This window comes from Capra hircus, chromosome 13 (assembly GCF_001704415.2).
Source record: "Capra hircus breed San Clemente chromosome 13, ASM170441v1, whole genome shotgun sequence".
Taxonomy (NCBI): Eukaryota; Metazoa; Chordata; class Mammalia; order Artiodactyla; family Bovidae; genus Capra; species Capra hircus.
Window position 1 is genome coordinate 73,444,115 of NC_030820.1, and position 25,371 is coordinate 73,469,485.

The window sequence follows — 25,371 nt, forward strand, 5'->3', positions numbered from 1 at the left end:
CTCTGACCCGTTTTCTGTATTATCGAGTTCCTAGCAAAACATTAGTGTATCATATGGGCTGTGACTCCATCGTATATTGCCTTGACCAGGCAACTCACATGCTTATTCTTGGGCTAGTCATCTGGAGTTTCCTCATCTGATCAGGGGAAACATGTTACATTAGTACTTAGAACAGATGCAGAGTTATGAAAGGAAAGACTTTATTCATGTGTCATGACCTGATTTGTCCATTTTCCAACACAATGTGTTAAGGGGAGAAAATGTTTCTCTACCTGCTTGCTGTGGCCAAGTAAAAATATTTCTTTATCAAATAATGTTAATTCCCATATTGTTAAGAGTACTCAAAAGATCTGAGCCACGAGGGGAGCAGCTACTGGGAAATAAAAGAAACACAGCCCTTGTGGGGTATCCTGTGGGAGCAAGGATACAATAGCAAAGTCTCCAGGCCCTTTCCCCTGTTGTCCTGTTACTGGTATTATATTATGCATCTGTGTTCCTCTTCTTGTTTCACGGACCATGTCTTCTGAAACTCTTGAAATTTACTCTCTTTCATAGGTCAGGTGATGATTTCCGGGATACAGTTTGATAACCATTCACAAGAGGAATTGCCAACACTCCAGATTGAATACTCAACACTCATTGAGGAGAATAAAGGTTTGTATTTTCTGGACCTCAGGGAAGAGAGATGGGCACTGAGATTCAGACCAATGATCAATGATTCTGTCAATACACCTATTTCGTGAAACCTCAACAGCACATAAATATTTCGTGGTGAATTTAGTGCATGTTCCACCAATATGCATTCATATTGTACCTACTTACTTTGGGTGACAAAGAATATTTGGGTGTCAAACAATGAGTATTCTGCTATCGTGAAAAATAATTGAGGCAAGCTGAGATGAAAGTTCTGCAGGGAATGAAAGAAACAGCCCTGTGTAGGTTGACTCCTAATACCAAAGCTGAGACATTATTAAGAAAGTCTCCAGGCCCATTCCCATGTTCTGTTTTGACTATTGCGTATTATCCAAATTTTTTCCCTCATTTGTCCACTGTTGATGACTATTTTATTATTTATATTTAATCGTTGTTTTAGTCCATGGACCAGGCTTCCTGCAACTCTTGGATTTACTGTCTTTCCTAGGTGCGGAGACAATGCATAAACAGGGCATTGAGAAGCGTTCAGTATTTCCCGTGGTTAAAGGTATCCTCGGCGGTGTGCTTAAAGGTTTGTGTTCTTCCTGTAGCTCTGGGGAGAGGAGAGGGCACTGAGACTGGGAACAGTCCTCACTGGCCCATGATTCGAAATTCCCGTTTAGTGAAATCACAAGAAGAATCCACAAATGTGGGGATTCAGAGAGCTTCTGGGCTGTTAATACAGGGAGGGTGGTTATGTGAGCATCTTCCTGAGTTTGGTCATCAGATCAACTGAATTATTGAACAGGGAGGTGGGATATTGGAACTTCCCAGTTTTAGACATTTTGCCATAAATGACAAATAGGTGCACATGGCTGGCTCCTGAACTCGGGACAATTCTGAGACTCAACCTGCAGAATGCATGTTACCTCCCCTGAGTTCCTCTCTGAATTAAATTGCATTGTTGCACACCCCATGGGTGTTTGGGTAACTGGATGTTGTTTCTAGAGACACCACACATTTGGTGTCAAGGAAACCCAACTCACTCTCCCTTGTGCTTCGTGAGTCAGGTGAGTGCTGGGCCAGGAGAGTAATGAAAGTGGGACACTGCACCCAGGAGCTGTCACCAGTTATCGGTATTTTCAGAGTTCCAGGCAGAGTAGGATAGTGTATCAAGTGGGTTGTGACAGGGTGTATCTTGTTCGGATCCTGTCACCCTCAAACCATATGTCCTCCGGCAAGTCATGTATAGTCCTCATCTGAACAGCAGATAAGTGCTGCCTAAGTTCTGGGAACATATTACGAGTCATAAATTTAAACAGCTTATTCACATTTCATGGTTATGGTTGGTAATTTTACACCAGGAAGTGTTCATGAAACAGTTCTGTACCTACTTACTTGGGGCCAGAAAGTATGAATATTTATGGGATAAGTAATGATTATCCCTCTATATAAAAATTAATCTCACTGACCTGGACCACTGAGAACAGCAACTGACTGGAAAGCATGAATCCCAGGCCTTGTGTGGTTGGTTCATGGACCAAGGCTTGTAGAATGTTAGAAAAATTTCCTTGCCTGTCCTCTGTGTTACATTTTCCTATCGTTTTATTTTTCATATGTGAACATTGTCCGGGATCATGGTACAATATTCCTGAAATGTTTGTCTTTCCTAGGTGTCAAGATTGTCGGAAAGGGAGCCAGTATACTAACAGGATTGGCTGAAATAGTCAAGAAAGCACTTAAAGGTTAGGACTTTCTGCTCCTCTGGGGAAGTGGAGGGCACTGAGCCTGAGGTCAGTCACCACTGGCTGACAATTCAGTACATACGACTCTTGAGTGAAACCTAAATACAAACCCATAAATATTGGTTCAGAGAGCTTATCAGGTGGGGCTAAACGGTCATGAGGTGAGGGTGCTCTGCTCAGAAGGGCATGGAGGCTCCATCCAACTCTACTACACTCACGCCCTAAAGATCTCCTCCATTTCACTGTTTCTGAGTTTTTTCTTGTATGTTACTCTGAGAATAGTGATTAAGAGTTTTCCTGAGTTTGTTCACTGGTTTGATTGAGCTTTTGAGCATGGAGGTAGCATGGAAATTTCAAATTTCAGTCACTTATTCAGAAACATGATAACTCGAAAACATGTAGCTGGCATCTAAAGTCTGGGCAGTCTTGCTACCCCAACCTATGGCATCGGCCCTGACTCCACAGACACGGTATCAGAAATCAAAGTACAGGGGGTGGCCCGTTGGGTGTTGGGAAATGGATGGTTGGTGGAAAGACCACGCCTTTGGTGTCAGGAGAAATAGACTCACCCTGACTCACCCTCCCCTGTGATGTGAGGGCTCAGGTGCATCTTGGGGAGGTGTGTAGTGATAGTAAGACCCTGGACCTGGAAATTCTCACCAGTTCTCTGTATTGTTGAGTTCCTAGCCAATATATAGTGTATCAAATTAGTTGTGACATGACAGTATATTGTCCTGACCAGGCCACCCACATTTTTCTGTCCTGACCAAGTCATCTGCCATTTCCTCTTCTGAACAAGGGAAACATTAGTTTTGGAACAGGATTCCAAAAGAATGGAACAGGGCTACATTAGTTCTTAGAACAGATGACGAGTTATGAATAGAAAGACTTTATTCACGTGTTAAGAACAGATATGTCCATTTTCCAACACGATGTTTTATTGTGAAAAAAGATTCTCTACCTGCATGTCTTGGCCAGGTAAAATTTTTTTTTTTATCAAATAATGTTCATTCCTGTATTTTTAAGAGTAATCAAAAGATGTTGAGCCACATAGGAAGGCAACTGCAGGGAAAGCAAGAAGCTCAGCCCTTGTAGGGTAGCCTGTGGGAGCAAAGCTGATACAATATAACAAAAGTGACCAGGCCCTTTCCCTTGTTGTTTTTTGACTGTTATTATCTCATTCATGCTTGATCTTTTTCCTATTTCCATTACCAAGGCCTCCTGAAACTCTTGAAATTTGCTCTCTTTCATAGGCCAGGTGATGATTTCCGGAATACAATTTGACAACCATACACAAGAGGAATTGCCAACACTCGAGATTGAATACTCAACACTCAGTGAGGAGAATAAAGGTTTGTATTTTCTGGACTTTGCGAAAGAGGGAAGGGTACTGAGATTCAGATCAATGACCAATGACCAATGATTCAATCAATAAACCTATATCTTGAGACCTCAACATTGCGTAAATGTTTCATGGTGAGTTTTGTGCATGTTCCACCAAGATGTATAATTCTCAAAAAATTTCTTTACCTTCTTAGTTTGGGCAAGGAAAAAATATTTAGGTGCCAAATAAGGAGTATTCGGCTATCATGAAAAGAAATTAGAAAAACCTGGTATGAGTGTTCTGCAGCGAATGTGTGAAACAGTCCTCTGTAGGTTGACTCTTGATACCAAAGCTGAGACATTATTAGGAAAGTCTCCAGTCCCCTTTCCACGTCCCGTTTTGACAACTGTTTATTATCCATAGTTGTTCCTTCGTCCACTCTTCACTACCATTTTATCATGCATATTTGATCCTTGTTTTAGTTCATGGACCAGGCCTCCTGAAATCTGGAATTTTCTGTCTTTTATAGGTGTGGAGACAAGCCAGAAGCGGGTACTTGAGAAGCGTTCAGTAGTACATGTGGTCAAAAGTATCCTCGGCGGTGTGATTAAAGGTTTGATCTTCTTATATTTCTGGGGAGAGGAGAGGGCCCTGATTTTGGGAACAGTAACCACTGGCCAATGATTCAATCATAATACCTGTTGAATGAAACCTGAAGAACAATCCATAAAAGTTGGTGTTCAGAAAGCTTTTGGGCTGTTAAATTAGTGAGGTTGGTGATATGAGGGTCCTGTGTTCTCTAGGACATTGAGTCTCCCCACAACTCCACTTCCACTTTGCCTTGCACATCTCACTCATTTCGGTGTGTCTAGATTTATCCTTAATATTACTGTGAGATCTGCATGTGAGTTGTCTTCCTGAGGTTGGTCATCAGATTAACTGAATTACTGAACATGGATGTGAAGTAATGGAACTTCCCAGTTTCAGACACTTAGTCAAATCATGAGGGATGGGCCCACATGGCTGGCATCTGAAGTGAGGACAGTTCTGAGACCTCAACATGCAGAATGTATGTTAACTTGCCCGATTTCCTATCTGAATTAAATTGCGTTGTTGCACACCCAGTGGGTGTTTGGGGAATTGGATGTTGTTTCGAGAGACACCACATGTTTGGTGTCAAGGAAACCCAACTCACTCTCCCTTGTGCTTTGGGAGCTCAGGCGATTGCTGGGCCAGGAGAGTAATGAAAGTGGGACACTGTACCCAGAAGCTGTTACCAGTTACCGGTATTTTCAGAGTTCCAGGCAGAATAGGATAGTATATCAAGTGGGTTGTGACAGGGTGTATCTTGTTTGGACCTTTTCACCCTCATACCATGTGTCCTCTGGCAAGTCATCTATAGTCCTCATCTGAACAGCAGATAAGTGCTGCATGAGTTCTTTGAACATGAAGTAAAGTTTCTTCAGTCGTGTCCGACTCTTTGCAACCCATGGACTGCTAGGTTCCTCTGTCCATGAGATTTTTAAGGCAAGAATCCTGGAGTGGGTTGCCATTTCCTTCTCCACTGAACATATTATCAGTCATAAATATAAGCAGTTTATTCACATTTCAGGGCCATGTTTGGTCATTTTCCACAAGGATATGTTCATGAAATATTTCTCTACCTACTTACTTGGGGCCAGAAAGAAAGAATATTTGTGGTCAAATAATGATTATCCCTCTGTTTGAAAATTAATCACACAGACCCTGACCACTCAGAAATGGAACTGCTGGGAAAGGATGAACACCAGCCCTTGGCTCATGGGACCAAGGCTTGAACAATATTAGCAAATTGTCCAGGCCTTTTCCTTTCTCCACTTTTCCCTATCATTTTATTTTTCATATTTGAATGTTGTTCTTGTTCATGGTCCAATAGTTGTGAAAATTTTGAAATGTTTGTCTTCCTTAGGTACCAAGATTTTCGGAAAAGGAGCCAGTATACTAACAGGATTGGCTGAAATAGTCAATAAAGCACTTAAAGGTTAGAACTTTCTGCTCTTCTGGGGAGAGAGGAGGGCACTGAGCCTGAGGTCAGTCACCACTGGCTGACGATTCAACACATATGCCTATTGAGTGAAACTTCAATACAAATCCATAAATATTGGCTCAGAGAGCTTATGACATGGGAAGAAACAGTCATGAGGTGAGGGTGCTCTGCTCAGGAAGGCATGGAGACTCCGTTCACCTCCACTCCTCCCACATCCGAAAGATCTCCTCCATTTCATGGTTTCTGAGTTTTTTCCTGTACATTACTCTAAGAACAGTGATTAAGAGTCTTCCTGAGTTTGTTCACTGGTTCAATTGACTTTTCGAGCATGGAGGTGGAGTCATGGAAATTTCGAGTTTTAATCACTTGGTCAGAAGCATGATAACTTGAGAACACATGGCTGGCATCTGCGGTCAGGGCATTCTGTGGCATCGGCCCTGACTCCACAGATATGATATCAGAAGTCAGTGGACAGTGGGAGGCCTGTTGGGTGCTGGGAATTAGATGGTTGGTGGAAAAACCATGTATTTGGTGTCAGGAAAAATAGACTCAGCCAGGCTTACCCTCCCCTGTGATGTGAGGGCTCAGGTGAGGCTTGGGGAGAGGTGTGTAGTGAAAGTAAGACCCTGGACCTGGAAAGGCTCACCCGTCATTTGTATGGTTGAGTTCCTAGCCAATCAATAGTGTATCAAATGTGATGTGACATGACAGCGTCTTGTCCTGACCAGGCCAGCCACATGCTTGTTTCCTGGGGCAAATAATCAGCAGTTGCCTCATGTGTATAGGGGAAACACGTTACATTAGTTCTCAGAAGAGATGACGACTTATGAATAGAAAGACTTTATTCACACGTCATGAACAGATTTGTCCATTTTCCATCAGAGTGTTTTAATCTGAAAAAAGATTGCCTACCTTCATATTTTGGCCAAGCAAAAGTATTTCTCCATCAAATAATGTTTATTCCTGTGTTTTTAAGAGTAATCAAAAAATGTCGAACCACGGAGGAGGGCAACTGCAAGGAAAGCAAGAAACAGCCTTTGTGGGGTAGCCTGTGGGGGCAAGGCTGATACAATATAATGAAAGTCTCCAGGCCCTTTCCCTTGTTGTCTTTTGACTGGTATTATCTTATCCATGTTTGATCGTTTTCCTGTTTCATGGACCAGGCCTCCTGAAACTCTTGAAATTTACTCTCCTTCATAGGTCAGGTGATGATTTCCGGAATCCAGTTTGAAAACCATAAGCCAGAGGAATTGCCAACACTCAATATGGAATACTCAACACTCAATGAGGAGAATAAAGGTTTGTATTTTCTGGACCTCGGGGAAGAGGGAATGGCACTGAGATTCAGATCAATGACCAATGACCAATGATTTCTTCAAAAAGCCTATTTATTGAAACCTGAACAGTGCATAAGTATTTGGGTTTCTGGGTGGTCAATACCATTGTGAGGTGCTGTACTCACTGGGGAATAGAGGCTCCACACACTTCCACTGCCCCCTGGCCCCACCCCTCTCCTCCATTTCACTGTGATGTTTAATGTATATTCGTCTGGGAACAGTAGGTAAGCGTTGTCCAAAGTTTAGTCGTCATTAACACTCAGTTGTTGAACATGGAGTTGGGATCATGGACCTCTCCATTTTAACCATTTGGTCATAAGCAAAACTAAGTGGGGACCTAAAGTGAGAACAGTTGCTCGCACTAAAGTGAGGACAGTCTTGGGTGCTCAACCTGTGGGATCTGCAGTAACTGCATAGATTTCATACCAGACATCAATTGACTGGGGAACACCCAGTGGGTGTCTGGAGAATTGCTTAATGTTGGTAGAGACACCACATATTTGTGATAGGATAAATCCAGGCTCAGTCTGCCCTTTGATTTGGGGGCTTAGGTTACCTTTTGTACAAGGAAGTAATGAAAGTAGGTCGCCAGCTCCAGAAACTCTGACAAGTAAACTGTGTTTCCCGAATTCCTGGTAGAATCATATATTATATCAGATGCATTGTGACACCATAGTAACTTGTTCTGACTCTACCATCCACAGGCTCTGTTTCATGGGAAAAGTTATCTTCAATTTCCTCATCTGAAGAGGGGAAATATATTACATACATCCTTTGAACAGAGTTCCAGTCATAAATATAAAGAATTTATGCCCTGCCTCCTTAGTGTCTCCAGCGTTTGAAAGTTTAGTTTCCTGACAAGGAACTGAACCTAGGACTACTTAATTGGAATACAGATTCTTAACCACTGGACCACCTTGGAAATCTTATAGATGTTCTTCAGCTTGTCAAAGGCATTATACCTATCTTTCTTAGAAGACTTCATGATGAGATATACATTTGTAAATGGTTACTATATCATGTCATCCCTAGCAACATTCATATTCTGTCCCAGAAGGGGTGTTTTCAAATGGACATTTCAATTTGACCACATGCCACAACTTTAACATTCTCTCTTGCAACAAACTGGTGGTTCTAGTTGTTGTCTTTGTATGGAGCAGTGATGACCATCCTCATAACTGAGCCATTGCCTCTCTAGTTTCCCCAGCTTTTATGCCTGCTTTCTGCATGGAGCCTAAATTTGTGGGTGTCTGCAATGGCTCGATGACCAGGTACTTCTACAATGCCCAGACCGGACACTGTGAGATGTTTGTATATGGCGGTTGCGGAGGAAACGAAAACAACTTCCAAACATTGGAGGAGTGCATGAAGACCTGCTTTCCAAAGGCAGGGTCCCTGTGGTAAGACAAGGGGCAGGGCACAGGGGGAGGGGAAGGGCCGGGGAAAGGGGCGGAGCTCAGGGGGCCACGCACCATTCACCCTGCACAGTGTCTTCCTCCTCCCTGCTGCCAAGAGAGGCTGCAGTGTCCTGTGAAACCACACACTGAGTGAGTTCTCCAGGGAGAGAATGGCAGAAGGTCAACCCCAGAGGCCTCTTTGTAATCATCTGAGCCTGATCACATGCTCCTCTTTCTCAGTTGGGAACACTGACTCAGCCACCCTCCAGGGCAGGTCTGCAGTGCTCCTAAGTGCCCCACCTAGGCTTGGAATATTCACTTCCTTTTTGTTCGTGATTCGGGAATGTGGGTCCATATTTTTTTGAAAATATGGGATCTATTAAGTTGAACATTGTCTAGGTCTGGGGCTACACTGATGGCACTCAACAAGTTCCTTTCTTTTTGCAGAGGACATGTGAAGAGTAGCCCCTGAAACTCTGATGTCCGAGGAGGACTCCTGCAGGATGGGCTGTGTCTACATCTGAACCTCTTCCGTCTCCTCACAGTCCTTCTCTCCCTACCCTCCTCAGCAGAGCCTGCCTATTTCCTTTCCTCATGTCTAATTCTATTCTATCCAGGTGGCTGTCATCACAGTGAGAGCATGTCTTCCTTTTAACCCTAGCACTTCACACAGTTCCTGACACCAATGAGGCTATTTATAATTATTTGAGTAAGGAAGGAGTAAGGTAGGAACACATTCCTCATGACCACATTAACTCAGAGCCTGCAGTGCAACACAGGATTTTTGTTTTCACCCCCATCCTCACGACATCTTCACCTTCATCCCTGTCCCCACCATCACTGCTCTCCTTGTGGATGTCCAAGGCGGTATTTCCGGCATCCAGTTCTGAGCGTGAGTCATGAGAGAAGAGTTTCATTTACAAATGTTTCTGGACTGTACAATGATTTGTAATTTTCATTTCTGTAGCCTTAAGCACTATGGGTTATATTTTAATAAATGCACATTCAAAATTAAACTGACTGGAGTGGAGTCTGTTGTTTGTAACTACAAACCTCAACCAATAGGGTCCATGGAAATTGTGATCCTTTTCACTGTTCTGCAGACAGTGAGCACCTCCCCTTTCCCTTTCCACAGACTGTGCTCTACTGGGTATAAGAAGCAAACTCATTATGTCATCAACAACTTCTTAATAGCTGCACAAGTTACACAGAATCCTGGGAGATACACACATCAACATGACAGCTTTTCTTCCTTACTTCTAAGTTCAGTCAAACTGGGGTGCAGGTTGTCCTTCTGACCTTCAGAGGAGAATGGGCATGAAGTTCAGTTGTCCACTTTTCTAAGAAATCCGATTCCTTGAGGTCACATGTGGGGAGGGGGCTTCTAACTTCAGGTAAAGAAAGGGCAACTACCGTTTAGTTTCCCTGGCTCTGTGTTAGCATTTTGCCTGCATTTTTCTATTCATCATGCTAAGAATCCTTCAAGGGAGGAAATGGAGACATAGAGATGGCACTTAGCTGCTGTATTCATTTCCTATCATGGCAGGGAATCCCACTCTCCCAAGCAGAGGGTCTTTGGTGATGCTTTCTTGCTCAGCATCTTGGAAGATTTACAATGGAGGCAACTTTGGAAACAGACAGTATCTGTTTCACTATGTCACAGAGACCAGAGCAAGTATTAGTATTTGAATAAAGGAGAACACACAGGGTGTTGGTGCTATTTTTCATAGCTTTCCAGTTCTGAGAAAATTGTCAACATCTCTGAGCTTTGCTTTCTTTATAAAAATAAGGAGAAGGCTTGTACTTATCAATGTTTCTAACCAGAGAACACTAAAATACTCCCATTTCCAGTTGAACTCGTTGGGTTTATTACTCACTGCAGCAAGGAAGTGGTATTATCTCGGAAAACAATATGCAGTCCTCTTAAGACAATGTTAAAAAGAACTTATAAGATGTGGGCTTCTGAGCTGAATTTGGGGAAGATTTCAGATAGCTGGCTTTGTCTGGATGGATGATATTTAGGAAGTGTGATAGTTCTCTGAGTATCTTAATCTTAACTCTAAGAGGCAAAGACTAGATAGGGGTTAGAGTTATACTTGGCCAAAATCTAACAGTCACTCAAGATAGGAAGGTGTTTGGTCATATTGATGGTTTGCGTAATGTTTCCTTTGCTCAGTGCTCAAACATGATTATCCAATGTCCTATTTTTGTGTAGATCTTTCACCAATCCAGAATGGTCTCACTGATGTGGAAGCATTGTAAAATGTTTATGTTGAGCAGGAGAAAAGAAGAGCCATTGTGGTACCAGCTCAGGTCTTGGAACGCAGAGATTGCTTTTCTCCTTCTCTATCATTCTCAAAGTGTTGTGATGAGAGTGAAAGAGATGCATTTGTTAAATGCTTTGTTCAAGTGTTATCAGAGTAACCACTTGATGAATGTCAGACATGATAATAGTGATAGTAATACTATGTTGTTGCTGTTATTGTTCTTCAGTTACCCAGGCATGTCCCACTCTTTGCAACCCCATGGACTGCAGCACGCCAGGCCTCCCTGTCCCCCTCCCAAAGTTTGCCCAAGTTCATGTCAATTTCATCAGTTTTGCCATCCATCCATCTCATCCTCTGACACTCTCTTCTCTTTCTGGCCTCAATCTGTCCTAGTATCAGGGATTTTTCCAATGAGCTGGCTGTTCGCATCAGATAATGAAAATTCTGGAACTTCAGCTCCAGCCTTACCCTTCCAATGAGTATTCAGGAATGACTTCCCTTACGATTGACTAGTTTGATCTCTTTGCTGTCCAAGGGATCTGCAGGAGTGTTCTCCAGCATCACAGTTCGTAAGTATCAATTCTTCGGGCTCCGCCTTCTTTCTGGTCCAGTTCTCAGAACCATACATGACCACTGAGAAGGCTTGATTATATGGACCTTTTTGGGCAGAGTAATGTCTCTGCTTTTCAACACACCCTCTAGGTTTGTCATAGTTTTCCTAACGAGAAGCAATCATCTTCTGATTTCATGGCTGCAGTCACCATCCACAGTGGTTTTAGAGACAAATTAGAGGAAATCTGTCACTACTTCTGCATTTTCCCCTTCTATTTGCCATGAAGTAATGGGGCCAGATGCCATGATATTAGTTCTTTCAATATTTAGTTTAAGCCAGCTCTTTCATTCTTCTCCTTCACCCCCATCAAGCAGCTCTTTAGTTGCTCTTTTGCTTTCTACCATTAGGCTGGTATCATTCACATATCTGAGGTTGCTGATGTTTCTTTCATCTGTCTTGATTCCAGTTTGTAACTCACCCAGCCTAGCATTTCTCATGATGTGCTCAGGGTATAGGTTAAACAAACAGGGTTACACCAGACATAGTTGATGAAACAGAGGTACATATTTTTATGAAATTCCTGTACAATCTGTTATCCAGTGAATGTTGGCAACTTGGTCTCTGGTTCCTCTGCCTTTTTTAAACCCAGCTTGGACAGCTGGAAGTTATTGGCTCACATAACACTGAAGCTCATCATGCAAGATTTCAAGCATGACTTTACTAGCATGGGAGGTAGGTGCAATTGTCCTACAGTTAGCGCATTCTTTAGCACTATCCTTTTTGGGAACTGGGATGAGGATCAACCTTTTCCTATCCTGTGACCACTGCTGAGTGTTCCAGATTTGGTGACATACTGAATGCAACAGCTTGATTGCATCATCCTTTAGGGTTTTGCATAACTACTGGAATTCCATCGCATCCACTAACTTCATTAACAGCAGTGCTTCCTAAGGCCCACTTGACTTGGCAGTGAGGAATGTTTGGCTCTAGGTGTCTGACCACACCATCATATTAATCTGGTTCATTAAGATCTTTTTTATACAGTTCTTCCATGTATTCTTTCCATCTTTTCTTGATCTCTTCAGCGTCTGCTAGGTCTCCACTTTTCTGTCTTTTATTGTGCCCATCTTTGGGTGAAAAGTTCCCTTGATATTTCCAGTTTTACTGCAGAGATCTCTGGTCTTTCTCCTTCTCTTGTTTTCTTCTAGTTTTATGCACTGTTCATTGAAGAAGGCCTTCTTGTCTCTCTGTGCTGTTCTTTGGAACTGTGTATTTAGTTGGATATAGCTTTCCCTTTCTCCCTTGTTTTTTGCTTCTCTTCTTTCTTCAGCTACTTTCAAAGCCTCCTCAGATAACCACTTTGCCTTCTTGTTTTTCTTTGGAATAGTTTTGTTTGCTTCCTCCTGTACAATAATAGGGAGGGAGCTCTGTTCACAGTTCTTCAGGCACACTGTTCGCAAGTTCTAATCCCTTGAATCTATTTGTTACCTCTGCTACATATTCATAATGGATTTGATTTAGTCAGATCTGGTTGGCCTAGTAGTTTTCCCTGATTTCTCTAGTTTAAGCCTGATATTTTCTATGAGAACCTGATGGTCTGAGCCACAGTTAGCTCCGGGTCTTGTTTTTGCTGACTATACACAGCTTCTCCATCTTTAGCTATAAAGAATGCAAGCAGTTTGATTTCAGTACTGACCATTTGATGATGTTCATGTGTGAAGTTGTCTCTTGTGCTGTTAAAAGAGGGTGTTTGCTATGACCAGTGCATTCTCTTGGCAGAGTTCAGTTAGACTTTGACTTGCTTCATTTTGTTCTCCAAGGCCAAACTTGCCTGTTACTCCATGTATCTCTTGACTTCCTATATTTGCATTCCAATACCCAAAGATGAATAGAACATTTTGTGTGTGTGTGTGTGTGTTAGTTCTAGAAAGTCTGTGATTGTGGTTTTCGTTCTGTCTGCCCTCTGATGGATAAGGATAAGAGGCTTCTGGAAGCTTCCTGATGGGAGAGACTGACTGTAGGGGAAACTGGGTCTTGTTCTGATGGGCGGGGCCATTCTCAGTAAATCTCAACTCAATTTTCTGTTGATGGGAGGGGCTGTGTTCCCTCCCTCTTTTCGACTTGAGAGTAAACTATAGTAGGGGTAATAAAGATAATGTGCCCTCCTTCAAAAGGTTGTGCACACACTGTTGTATTCAGTGCCCCTGACCCTGCAACAGGTCCCTGTCAACCCATACCTCCACCTTAGACTCCTGGACACTCCCAGGCAAGTCTGGGTCAGTCACTTGTGGGGTCACTGCTCCTTTCTCCTGGGTCCTGGTGCACACAAGGTTTTGTCTGTGCCCTTCAAAAGTCTGTTTTCCCAGTCCTGTGTAAGTTCTATAATCAAATCCCACTGGCCTCCAAAGTCAAATTCCCTGGGGATTCTCAGTCCATTTGTCAGATCCCCAGATTGAGAATTCTGTTGCGGGTCCTAGAACTTTCTTAATAGTATAAGAATCTATTTGGTATAATTGTTTTTCAGTTTGTGGTTCATCTGTTCGGCAGCTGTATGGTGGGGTTAATGGTGACCTCCTCCAGGAGGGCTTATGCCACATGCTCTGTGACCCAGGTCTGCTGCACACAGAGCCCTTGCCCCTGCAACAGGCCACTGTTGACCTGTGCCACCGCAGGAGACACTCAAACACTCAAAGAGGCCTGGCACATTCTCTGTGGAGTCTCTGGGTTCTGGTGCACAAAAGGTTTAGTTTGAACCTTCCAAGTATCTCTAGTGGGTATGAAATTTGATTCTAAAGGTGATTTTGCCCCTCGTATCAGGGAAAACTGCTAGACCATTCAGGTATGACCTAAATCAAATCCCTTATGATTATACAGTGGAAGTGAGAAATAGATTTAAGGGACTAGATCTGATAGAGAGAGTGCCTGATGAACTATGGAATGAGGTTTGTGACATTGTACAGGAGACAGGGATCAAGACCATCCCCATGGAAAAGAAATGCAAAAAAGCAAAATGGCTGTCTGAGGGGGCCTTACAAATAGCTGTGAAAAGAAGAGAAGCGAAAAGCAAAGGAGAAAAGGAAAGATATAAGCATCTGAATGCAGAATTCCAAAGAATAGCAAGAAGAGATAAAAAAGACTTCTTCAGCAATCAATGCAAAGAAATAGAGGAAAACAACAGAATGGGAAAGATTAGAGATCTCTTCAAGAAAATTAGAGATACCAAGGGAACATTTCATGCAAAGGTGGGCTCAATAAAGGACAAAAATTGTATGGATCTAACAGAAGCAGAAGATAATAAGGAGAGGTGGCAAGAATATACAGAAGAACTGTACAAAAAAGATCTTCACGACCCGAATAGTCACGATGGTGTGATCACTCACCTAGAGCCAGACATCCTGTAATGTGAAGTCAAGTGGGCCTTAGAAAGCATTACTATGAACAAAGCTAGTGGAGGTGATGGAATTCCAGTTGAGCTATTTCAAATCCTGAAAGATGATGCTGTGAAAGTGCTGCACTCAATATGCCAGCAAATTTGGAAAACTCAGCAGTGGCCACAGGACTGGAAAAGGTCAATTTTCATTCCAGTCCCAAAGAAAGGCAATGCCACACAATGCTCAATCTACCACACAATTGCACTCATCTCACATGCTAGTAAAGTAATGCTCAAAATTCTCCAAGCCAGGCTTCAGCAATACATGAACCGTGAACTCCCTGATGTTCAAGCTGGTTTTAGAAAAGGCAGAGGAACCAGAGATCAAATTGCCAACATCCGCTGGATCATTGAAAAAGCAAGAGAGTTCCAGAAAAACATCTATTTCTGCTTTATTGACTATGCCAAAGCCTTTGACTGTGTGGATCACAATAAACTGTGGAAAATTCTGAGAGAGATGGGAATATCAGACCACCTGACCTGCCTCTTGAGAAAGCTGTATGCAGGTCAGGAAGCAACAGTTAGAACTGGATATGGAACAACAGACTGGTTCCAAATAGGAAAAGGAGTACGTCAAGGCTGTATATTGTCACCCTGCTTTTTTAACTTCTATGCAGAGTACATCATGAGAAACTCTGGACTGGGAGAAACACAAGCTGGAATCAAGATTGCCGGGAGAAATATCAGTAACCTCAGATATGCAGATGACACCACCCTTATGGCAGAAAGTGAAGAGGAGCTAAAAAGCCTCTTGATGAAAGTGAAAGAGGAGAGTGAAAAAGTTGGCTTAAAGCTCAACATTCAGAAAATGAAGATCATGGCATCCGGTCCCATCACTTCATGGAAAATAGATGGGGAAACAGTTGAGACAGTGGCAGACTTTATTTTTTGGGGCTCCAAAATCACTGCAGATGGTGACTGCAGCCATGAAATTAAAGACACTTACTCCTTGGAAGAAAAGTTATGACCTACCTAGATAGTATATTCAAAAGCAGAGAGATTACTTTGTCAACAAAGGTCCATCTAGTCAAGGCTATGGTTTTTCCAGTAGTCATGTATGGATGTGAGAGTTGGACGGTGAAGAAGGCTGAGTGCCAAAGAACTGATGCTTTTGAAACGTGGTGTTGGAGAAGACTCTTGACAGTCCCTTGGACTGCAAGGAGATCCAACCAGTTCATTCTGAAGGACATCAGCCCTGGGATTTCTTTGGAAGGAATGATGCTAAAGCTCAAGCTCCAGTACTTTGGCCACCTCATGCGAAGAGTTGACTCATTGGAAAAGACTCTGATGCTGGGAGGGATTGGGGGCAGGAGGATAAGGGGAAGACCGAGGATGAGATGGCGGGATAGCATCACGGACTTGATGGACGTGAATCTGAGTGAACTCTGGTAGTTGGTGATGGACAGGGAGGCCTGGCATGCTGCGATTCATGGGGTCGCAAAGAGTCAGACACAACTGAGCAACTGAACTGAGTGAACTGACTGATCTGACTGATCATCTTGCTGGGGCTTTTCCTTTGCCCTTGGATTTGGGGTATCTTTTTTTGGTGAGATCCAACATTCTCTTGAGTCACAGAAAACCACAATCACAGAAAACTAATCAAATAGATCACATGGACCACAGCCTTGTCTAACTCAATGAAACCATGAGTCATGCTGTGTAGGGTCCCCCAAGACAGGCAGGTCATAGTGGAGAGTTCTGACAAAACACGGTCCACTGGAGAAGGGAATGGCAAACCACTTCAGTATTCTTGACTTGAAAACCCCATGAGCAGTATGAAAAGACAAAAGGATATGACACTGAAAGATGAACTCCCCAGGTTTTTAGGTGCCCAGTATGCTACTGGAGAAGAGTGGAGAAATATTTCCAGAAAGAATGAAGAGAAAGAACCAAAGCAAAAACAATGCTCAGCTGTGGATGTGACTGGTGATGGAAGTAATACCTGATGATGTAAAGAACAATATTGCATTGGAACCTGAAATGTTAGGTCCATGAATCAAGGTAAATTGGAAGTGGTGAAACAGGAGATGTCAAGAGTGAACATTGATATTTTAGGAATCAGTGAACTAAACATGGTAAGTTGGAAGTGGTCAAACAGGAGATGGCAAGAATGAACGTTGACATTTTAGGAATCAGAGAACTAAAGTGGACTGGAAAGGGTGTATTTAATTCGGATGACCATTATATCTACTACTGTGGGCAAGAATCCCTAGAAGAAATGAAGTAGCCCTCATAGTCAACAAAAGAGTGTGAAATTCAGTACTTGGTTGCAATCTCAAAAATGACAGAATGATCTCTATTTGTTTCCACAACAGATCACTCAATATCACAGTAATCTAAGTCTATGCCCCAAACACTGATGCCAAAGTAGCTGAAGTTGAATGGTTATGTGAAGACCTTCAAAACCTTCTAGAACTAACACCAAAAAGATGTCCTTTTCATCATAGGGGACTGGAATGCAAAAGTAGAAAGTCAAGAGATACCTGGAGTAACAGGCAAGTTTGGCCTTAAAATACAAAATGAAGCAGGGAAAAGGCTAACAGAGTTTTGCCAAGAGAATGCACTGGTCATAGCAAATAGCCTCTTCCAACAACACAAGAGAAGACTTTACACATGGACATCATGAGATGGTCAATACCAAAATCAGATTGACTGTATTCCTTGCAACCAAAGATGGAGAAGCTATTTACAGTCAGCAAAAACAAGACTGGGAGCCGACTGTGGCTCAGATCACAAACTCCTTATTGCCAAATTCAGATTTACATTGAAGAAAGTAGGGAGAACTACTAGACCATTAAGTTAAGACCTGAATCAAATCCCTTATGATTATACAGTGGAAGTGACAAATATATTCAAGGGATTAGATATGATAGAGTGTCTCAAGAACTATGGACAGAACTTTGTGACCTTGTACAGGAGGTAGTGATCAAGACCATCCCCAAGAAAAAGAAATGCAAAATGAGGAGGCTTTACAAATAGCTGAAAAAAGAAGAGAAGCTAAAGGTGAAGGAGAAAAAGAAAGATATATCCATGCAGAATTCAAAGGAATAGCAAGGAGATATACGAAAGCCCACTCAGTGATCAACGCAAATAAATAGAGGAAAACAATAGAGTGGGAAAGGCCTGGGATCTCTTCAAGAAAATCAGAGTTACCAAGGGAACATTTCATGAAAAGATAGGCACAGTAAAGGGAAGAAATGGTATGGACCTAACAGAAGTAGAAGATAGAAGAAGAGATGGCAAGAATACACAGAAGAACTATAGGAAAAATCTTTTAATGACCTAGATAACCATGATGCTGTGATCACTCACCTAGAGCCAGACATCCTGTAATGTGAAGTCAAGTGGGCCTTAGGAAGCATCACTACGAACAAAGCTAGAGGAGGTGATGGAATTCCAGTTGAGCTATTTCAGATCCTAAAAGATGATGCTGTGAAAGTGCTGCACTCCATATGCCAGCAAACTTGGAAAACTCAGCAGTGGCCACAGGACTGGAACAGGCCACTTTTTATTCCAATCCCAAAGAAGGGCAATGCTAAAAATGTTTGAACTACCACACAATTGCACTTATTTCACAATCTAGTAAAGTAATGCTCAAAATTCTCCAAGCCAGGATTCAGCAGTATGTGAACCAAGAACCTCCAGATGTTCAAGATGGATTTAGAAAAGGCAGAGGCACCAGATATCAAATTGCCACCATCCATTGGATCACTGAAAAAGAAAGAGAGTTCCAGAAAAAAATGTCTACTTCTGCTTTATTGACTATGCCAAAGCCTTTGACTGTGTGGATCATGATGAACTGTGGAAAATTCTTCAAGAGAGGGGAATACCAGACCACCTGAGCTGCCTCCTGAGAAATCTGTGTGCAGGTCAGGAAGCAACAGTTAGAACCAGACATGAAACAAGAGACTGGTTCCAAATTGGGAAAGGAGTACGTCAAGGCTGTATATTGTTGCCCTGCTTATTTAAATTCTATGCAGAGTACATGATGTAAAATGCTAGGCTGGATGAAGCACAGGCTGGAATCAAGATTTCCAGGAGAATTATCAATAACTTCAGATATGCAGATGACGTCACCCTTATGGCAGAAAGTGAAGCACTGAAGAGCCTCTTGATGAAAGTGAAAGAGGAGAGTGACAAAGTTGGCTCACACTCAACATTCAGAAAACTAAGATCATGACATCCAGTCCCATCGTTCATGGCAAATAGATGGGGAAACAATGGAAGAAGTGACAGATTTTATTTTGGGGGGTTCCAAGATCACTGCAAATGGTGAAATTAAAAGCCATGAAATTAAAAGATGCTTGCTTCTTGGAAAAAAATCTATGACTAATGTAGACAGCATATTAAAAGGTAGAGACATTACTTTGCCAACAAAAGTCCATCTAGTGATAGCTACGGTTTTTCCAGTAGTCATGTATGGACGTGATAGTTGGACTATAAAAAAAACTGAGCACTGAAGTATTGATGCTTTGAACTGTGGTGTTGGAGGAGACTCTTTAGAGTCCCTTGGACTGCAAGGGGATCAAACCAGTCAATCCAAAAGGAAATCAGTCCTAATATTCATTGGAAGGACTGATGAAGAAGCTGAAACTCCAAATTTGGCCACTTGATGTGATGAACCTTAGAAAAGACCCTTATGCTGGAAAGATTGAAGGCAGGTAGAGAAGGAGGTGACAGAAGATAAGATGGTTGGATGGTATCACTAACTCAATGGATGCGACTTGGTGATGGACAGGGAAGCCTGGCACACGGCAGTCCATAGGTTTGCAAAGAGATAGACATGACTGAGCAACTGAACTGAACTAGGTGGTCTTCCAGGTCTTCATAGAACTGATTAACTTCAGCTCCTTCAGCATCGATGGAAGGGGCATAGACTGGAATTACTGTGACATTAAATGGCTTTCCTTGGAAACAAACTGAGAACAGGCTGTCATTTTTGAGGTTGCACCCAATTACTGCATTTCAGACTCTTTTGTTAATTATGAGGGCTACTCCATTTTTTTCTATGGAATTCTTGCTTATACTAGTAGATAAATCGGTCTTCTGAATTAATTATGCCCCTTCCCATCCATTTTCATTCACTGATTCCTAAGATGTCAGAGTTTATTCTTATCTTCTCCTGCTTGACCATGTCCAATTTACCTTGCTTCATGGACCTAACATTAGGTTCCTGTGCAGTACTGTTCTTTGCAGCATCAGAATTTACTTTCATCAACAGACACATCCAAAACTGAGTGTCATTTCCGCTTTGGCCCAACCGCTTCATTCTTTCTGGGACTATTAGTAGTTCTCCTCTGCTCCTTCCCAGTAGTATATTGGACACCTTCTGGCCTGGGGGACTCATCTTTCAGTGTCATAGGCTTTTGTCCTTTTATATAGTTCATGAGGTTCCATGGCAAATATACTGGGGTGGTATGCCATTTCCTTCTCCAGTGGATCACGTTTTCCCAGAACTCTCCGCTATGACCCGTCCATCTTGGGTGGCCCTACACGGCATGGCTCATAGATTCTTTGAGTTACAAAAGCCCCTTTGCCACAACAAGGCAGTGATCCAAGAAGAGCAGCCATACTCTACGTTATTTAATGTTTAATAATTATTATTTTGTAACTGTGTAATGAAAATGATTTGATATTAATGAAAAAAGTTTGGCTTCCGTAGCTCACTGTGTTTTGTGATCTTAGGCAAGTCATTTCATCTCCCTGTGACACAGATTCTTTTTTTTAGTAAAAAGAGGAAGATGTATCTGCGTTAAGAAATGCCCAGATTTGGGTACTTTGAGAGCCATGGTGACTTTGTTGCTAAGGTATTTGAACACCTCAGACTAAAACAAAATTTCTAGAAGCACAGAATTATATTTTCCTCTGTTCCTGACTGTTCTTAAACATGCTGTCAACTGTAATAAAGAGAGTAGGAAATAAAATTGACTGTATCACTGTCATCTTCTAGAATTTCACCCTCAGGAAACTGCCTCAGTGATAGAGTGGGGTCATCGTCCCAATTCCAATCAGGTCTCCTTCTTTCTCAGAGGTAAGCAAAAGCCCTCTTGGTTCACTGATTGATCTCACCCATGTCCAGCTCTTTCCCCACTCCTTGTATTTATTTGACTTTATTTATTTAAGTGTCAATTATCATAATTACTCATTATTATTATTTCAAAGGCCTTTGATTTTGCAGGGAGAAGAATATATATCTAGGGCCTCTAATGATTTAGAACAGCCCCAGGATATGAGCAACATGCTATCACATTGCAAGTGAAGAAGAGGGTAATTTCCAGCCTCAGGTCACATTGTTAGGAAAAGGAAGAACTGAGACTTAAACTGAGTTCCTCTGTTCCAAAAAACACTAATGTTGAGTTCCAAGTTGTAGTGGGTGTATATGGGTGGTAGGTAATCTTCCAAGATCCCTGAGATCCACACTAGTCCCTGAGGTTCACTGTGGCAGATAGGTCTCCTGTTGGTGAAACCAGGTGAGGGGTAGTGGGTGATCATGCTCTGGAGATGTGTTTATGTGTTTACTTCCCTTCTGCCCACTCCATTTACTTTATTTCTACCCAGAATATCAGCGTTTGTGCCACAGATGGTGCTGCTCTTCCCCAGCTCAAAATCTCTTTGAACCAGTGCCAGAAAAGAGCTTGTGTGTTCCAGTAGAGATGCTGCCACAATGGTTGCAGGAAGCTTACCTGTGTCACACCTGTCTTCTGAAGTAGGTGGAGCTAATGTGAGAGGGAGAGCACTTACAGGTATACATGAAGCCTCCTCATGAGGATGTAACGGAGGACCTGGGCTAACACACTGCTGGTCACCTAGCAGTCTTTGATCAGCTCTCATCCACTCATGGACCATCCATCTTGTGCCACGCAGTGCTCTAGGTGCTGGAATGCCCCTTGAGTGACCATACTGGACAAAATTCCACATGGAGAATCACATTCTGTTTTCTCACGAGACCACAGACAGAGTCAAGTTTAGAATCATACTTCCTGGGCATCCTCGCCAAAGCAGACAGAAGCAGGACAGAGGAACCTGGCTGTCTACAGTCCATGGGATCTCAAAGAGTCAGATCAGACTGAGTTACTGAGCAGACACACACATATAGGCAGAAGCAGGACAATGGAAGGTGATGAGATTACACATTGCACACAGCTGACCCCAAATCCTCCATTTCCACACTCCCTTTTTCGCGTTTATTCTTACCCATCAGCTGGGGTGTAAACATATCTGTCAGCCCCCTTCTCTCCATAAATGCCACTCTTAAAGGCCAAAAACATGAGCGCACTCTGACTTTCTGCAGCCCTTCTCGTCCTCCTGGGGACCCTTCTGGCCGGCATTCTGGGGGGTGAAAAAAGCAACTGGGTCTGAGGTATGTCCCAGCTCACCTGTCCTCTACAGACTGGAGGGAAAGGAGGGGAGTGCATGGAAGGGGCAGGAAGAGGAGTGTGGTGGATGCTGCCAGCCCTCTGAGGATTTCTTCTGGGAAGTGAGCAGTTGAACTCCAAGGACATTTCTTGACTCTCAGAAGTATCATTATGTGTTCTGCTTAAAAAAAAAAAAAATCCCACCTCATTTTACAAAATCATGAATTTCATCTCTGAGACTGTCTATTCCTGGTTTCTTCCTTTTCCCTAAACTCCACTTTGGAATAGTAAAAAGATCCAGTTTGATCCTTATCCTGGTTCATGCCCGAGGATGCTGGAAACTCTTGGAATTTATTGTCTTACTTTAAGCATTGAAATCTCTGAAGGAAAAAAACTTAGATAGTATCTGTGTACGGCTGGACTCCAGAAATGCCATCAGATGTTTAGAGGGTTAGAATTATCAGTCCCCCTGGGGAGAAGAGAATAAATTCTGAATTCCGCCAATAATGGCCAAAGATTCAATCAAACTGAACACACCAAACCATCAATTAAAACCCAAGAACACTGGATTTAGAAAGCTTCAGAGGGTTGATAACATCAAAGGTTTGTAAGGGAGGAGTGTCTGGAGATGGTGTAGATGCTTGGCAATTCCTACTCCCTCTTTGCCTTATGCTTTTCCTCTCTCTGGCTATCTCAGAGTTTTATAGTTTATAATAACTGGGACCATAAGTAAAGGGTCCCCAGTTCTGTGAGTAGTTCTGAATATTTGGAACTTGGTTAAGGACTCTCTGAATTGACAGCCAATTGGTCACACATGTAAGTGATCCTAGGACTTGTGATCAAAACTTGAAGGGTGGACTGTGTTCACGGATGGACCCTCACCCTATATGGTCTGGATCACCTCTGCAGGTTTAGTATCAGAAGTGAACAGACTCCTGGATGTCCAGTGGGTGTTGGAGGAACTGATTGCTGTCGGCAAAGACCCCACATGTTTGGTGTCAGGGACAACACCCAGACTTACACTTTTCTTCCATTTCTGTCTGGGGTGAGGCTCAGAGACAGTTGACCATATTATGTTGAACAGAGCACTCAGAAGCCCTCAGTAGTTTTCTGCATTTTCAGAATTCTTAGCAGAATCAGGGGCTTGATAAAATGGGTTCTGACAGATTGTGTCTTGTCTCATCCTACCACCTACATGCTGTGTCTCTGGGGATATTTCCACCTACAGCTTTTTGATGAGAGCAGGGTCACCATGTTTCTAGAGATTTTTGAAAGGATTACTAGTCATGAGGACAAAGAATTTACACCTTTGTGGCCAGTGGTTTCCATTTTCCCCCAAAGCATTTTCATCTGAAAGACTTGTCAACCTACCTACGTTTACTTCTCCATGACATATGCAAAAAAACAAATGTGTCACAAAACGATCATTTCTTTGTGATGAAATTAATCAGAGAGTTGAGTGTCAGTGGAGAGTCATCAGTTCAGAGGCAACTGTAGGCAGAGCAAGAAATGAAGTACTTTGTTGAGTTTGCTCTTGGGGCCAAGACTGTTTTCCCAGGCTGGTATGATCTTAGTAAAGACTCGATGCCCTTCCTTTTGCTCACATATCAGACTATATTTTATTTTTATACAATGATATTGATGACAGTTGCATTCATAATTATATAGATAGGCCTCATCATCATAGAGACTAATAGGAATATTACTCTATTGACTCTCTACAATGATGATGTACTTGGCATGAGTATGAAATATAAGAGTTCTTTACTTGAGGATTATTTATCAAAACAGATTTTTCTGATTTGAGAGCATAGTTTTTTTTTAAGTAAGGAAACAGCTATAAACAAAATACAGTAAAATCATATACACATTAAGGAGGGAAACATACAATGAAGACCTGGGAATATCCTATGCCAGCTACGATGGGTGCTGTGAAGAAGGAGTTTTGGGGATTAGGAGTGTGGCAAGGGTCAGGGAAATACTCTGTGATAAGGAAGCTTTGGACAGAGCTGTGCAAAAAAGTGCCTGAGTGTTAGAGCTGCAACCAGGAACAGAGTGGCTGAGGCTGAGAGGGTTGAGGGGCAGGGGAGTGGATGGGATGAGACAGAGAGGGCCCGGGGACAAGTCATGAGGAGGCTTGTAGAATTTTAAGAATCAGAATTTAACTCTTAGAAAGCTAGGGGTTCACTGAGGGAATGGTCATGGGAGCCAGCGGATAGGATTCGCTTTGAAACAGAACCATTGTGGCTGTAGTGTGGAGAGTGGCCTCTAGGGGGCGATGGGCAGAGACAGAGGCCCCTGGGCAGGCTGCTGTATTTTCCAGGGGAGCCATGATGAAGTGTGTATCCATATTGTTGCCTGGATTGATCTCACTTCATTAGAATAACATAAATAACTTGCTCTATTGAGACTTCTGTGGTAGCTTCATCACAAATCAGGATTCATTAAATCTTTAGGCATTTGTGATGTATTTACCCTTAAAACTCTCAACTCTCTGTGAGGTTTGGGGTCAGGGAAAAGCAGAAAGTGGGAACTAAAACCTGTATCTATCACTGACTCATGTTGATGATTCACAGAGAATAACAAAATTCTGTGAAGCAATTTCCTACAAATAAAAAAATGTATAAATTTAAAAAAGCAAAGTACTCAACCACCAAATCAGGTGTTGGTTACCCAGGCAACAAACCTCCATTCTAAGGTTAGATTGAGGTTTTGCCAGTGACCTCCCTCACATCATGAAAGACTCCCTTGGTTCTGTCATCTCTTAGGAAAGCCAATCGTTTTAAAGCTCGTTTCCAAGAATGGTTAAAAGACCAATTAATACTTCTTATATAAGTCAAAGTATCAATATACCATCAATATTCCTTAATTCCAGTGTCCATTATGTGAACACAGTGGGGGATTTTCTTCCAAGTCTTTCTCCATTAAATCATAATGCCTTCACACTTTCTTTTTTTATACTGGAAGCTTTCAGCTACATACATGTACAGATATTAGTATTATAAACTCATGGACCAATGTCCAGCTCCAGTCATGATCAACATATGGAGAATATTCTTAATATGTATCTTTTACTCCTGGTCTATTAGCAGCTAATCAATTGCAACATTCCAATTCATGTAAAAACATCAGTAATGATATGAAATTATTTATAATATTACCCTGTCGATCTGAAGCCTAAAAACATGAACAATAATGTCCTACAAAGCAGGATATGAAACAGCCTTTCACATGCACCCCTACCAGTCTTTATTGCAAACAATATTTTCTGTATTGACTGTTTAGACCCACCTGTGATGACCAT

General features: G+C 42.3%; 1 protein-coding gene across 1 annotated transcript in view; it reads left to right on the top strand.

Annotated features, from left to right (window-relative positions):
- LOC102187692 (trophoblast Kunitz domain protein 1-like) overlaps window positions 1-22,052 on the top strand; it is a 42,762-nt gene extending 20,710 nt beyond the window's left edge. Inside the window, 5 exon segments of the mRNA XM_018056871.1 lie at window positions 4,232-4,315; window positions 5,651-5,722; window positions 6,929-7,027; window positions 8,264-8,465; window positions 21,914-22,052. Of these exon segments, the coding sequence (XP_017912360.1) occupies window positions 4,232-4,315; window positions 5,651-5,722; window positions 6,929-7,027; window positions 8,264-8,465; window positions 21,914-22,052 (596 nt within the window).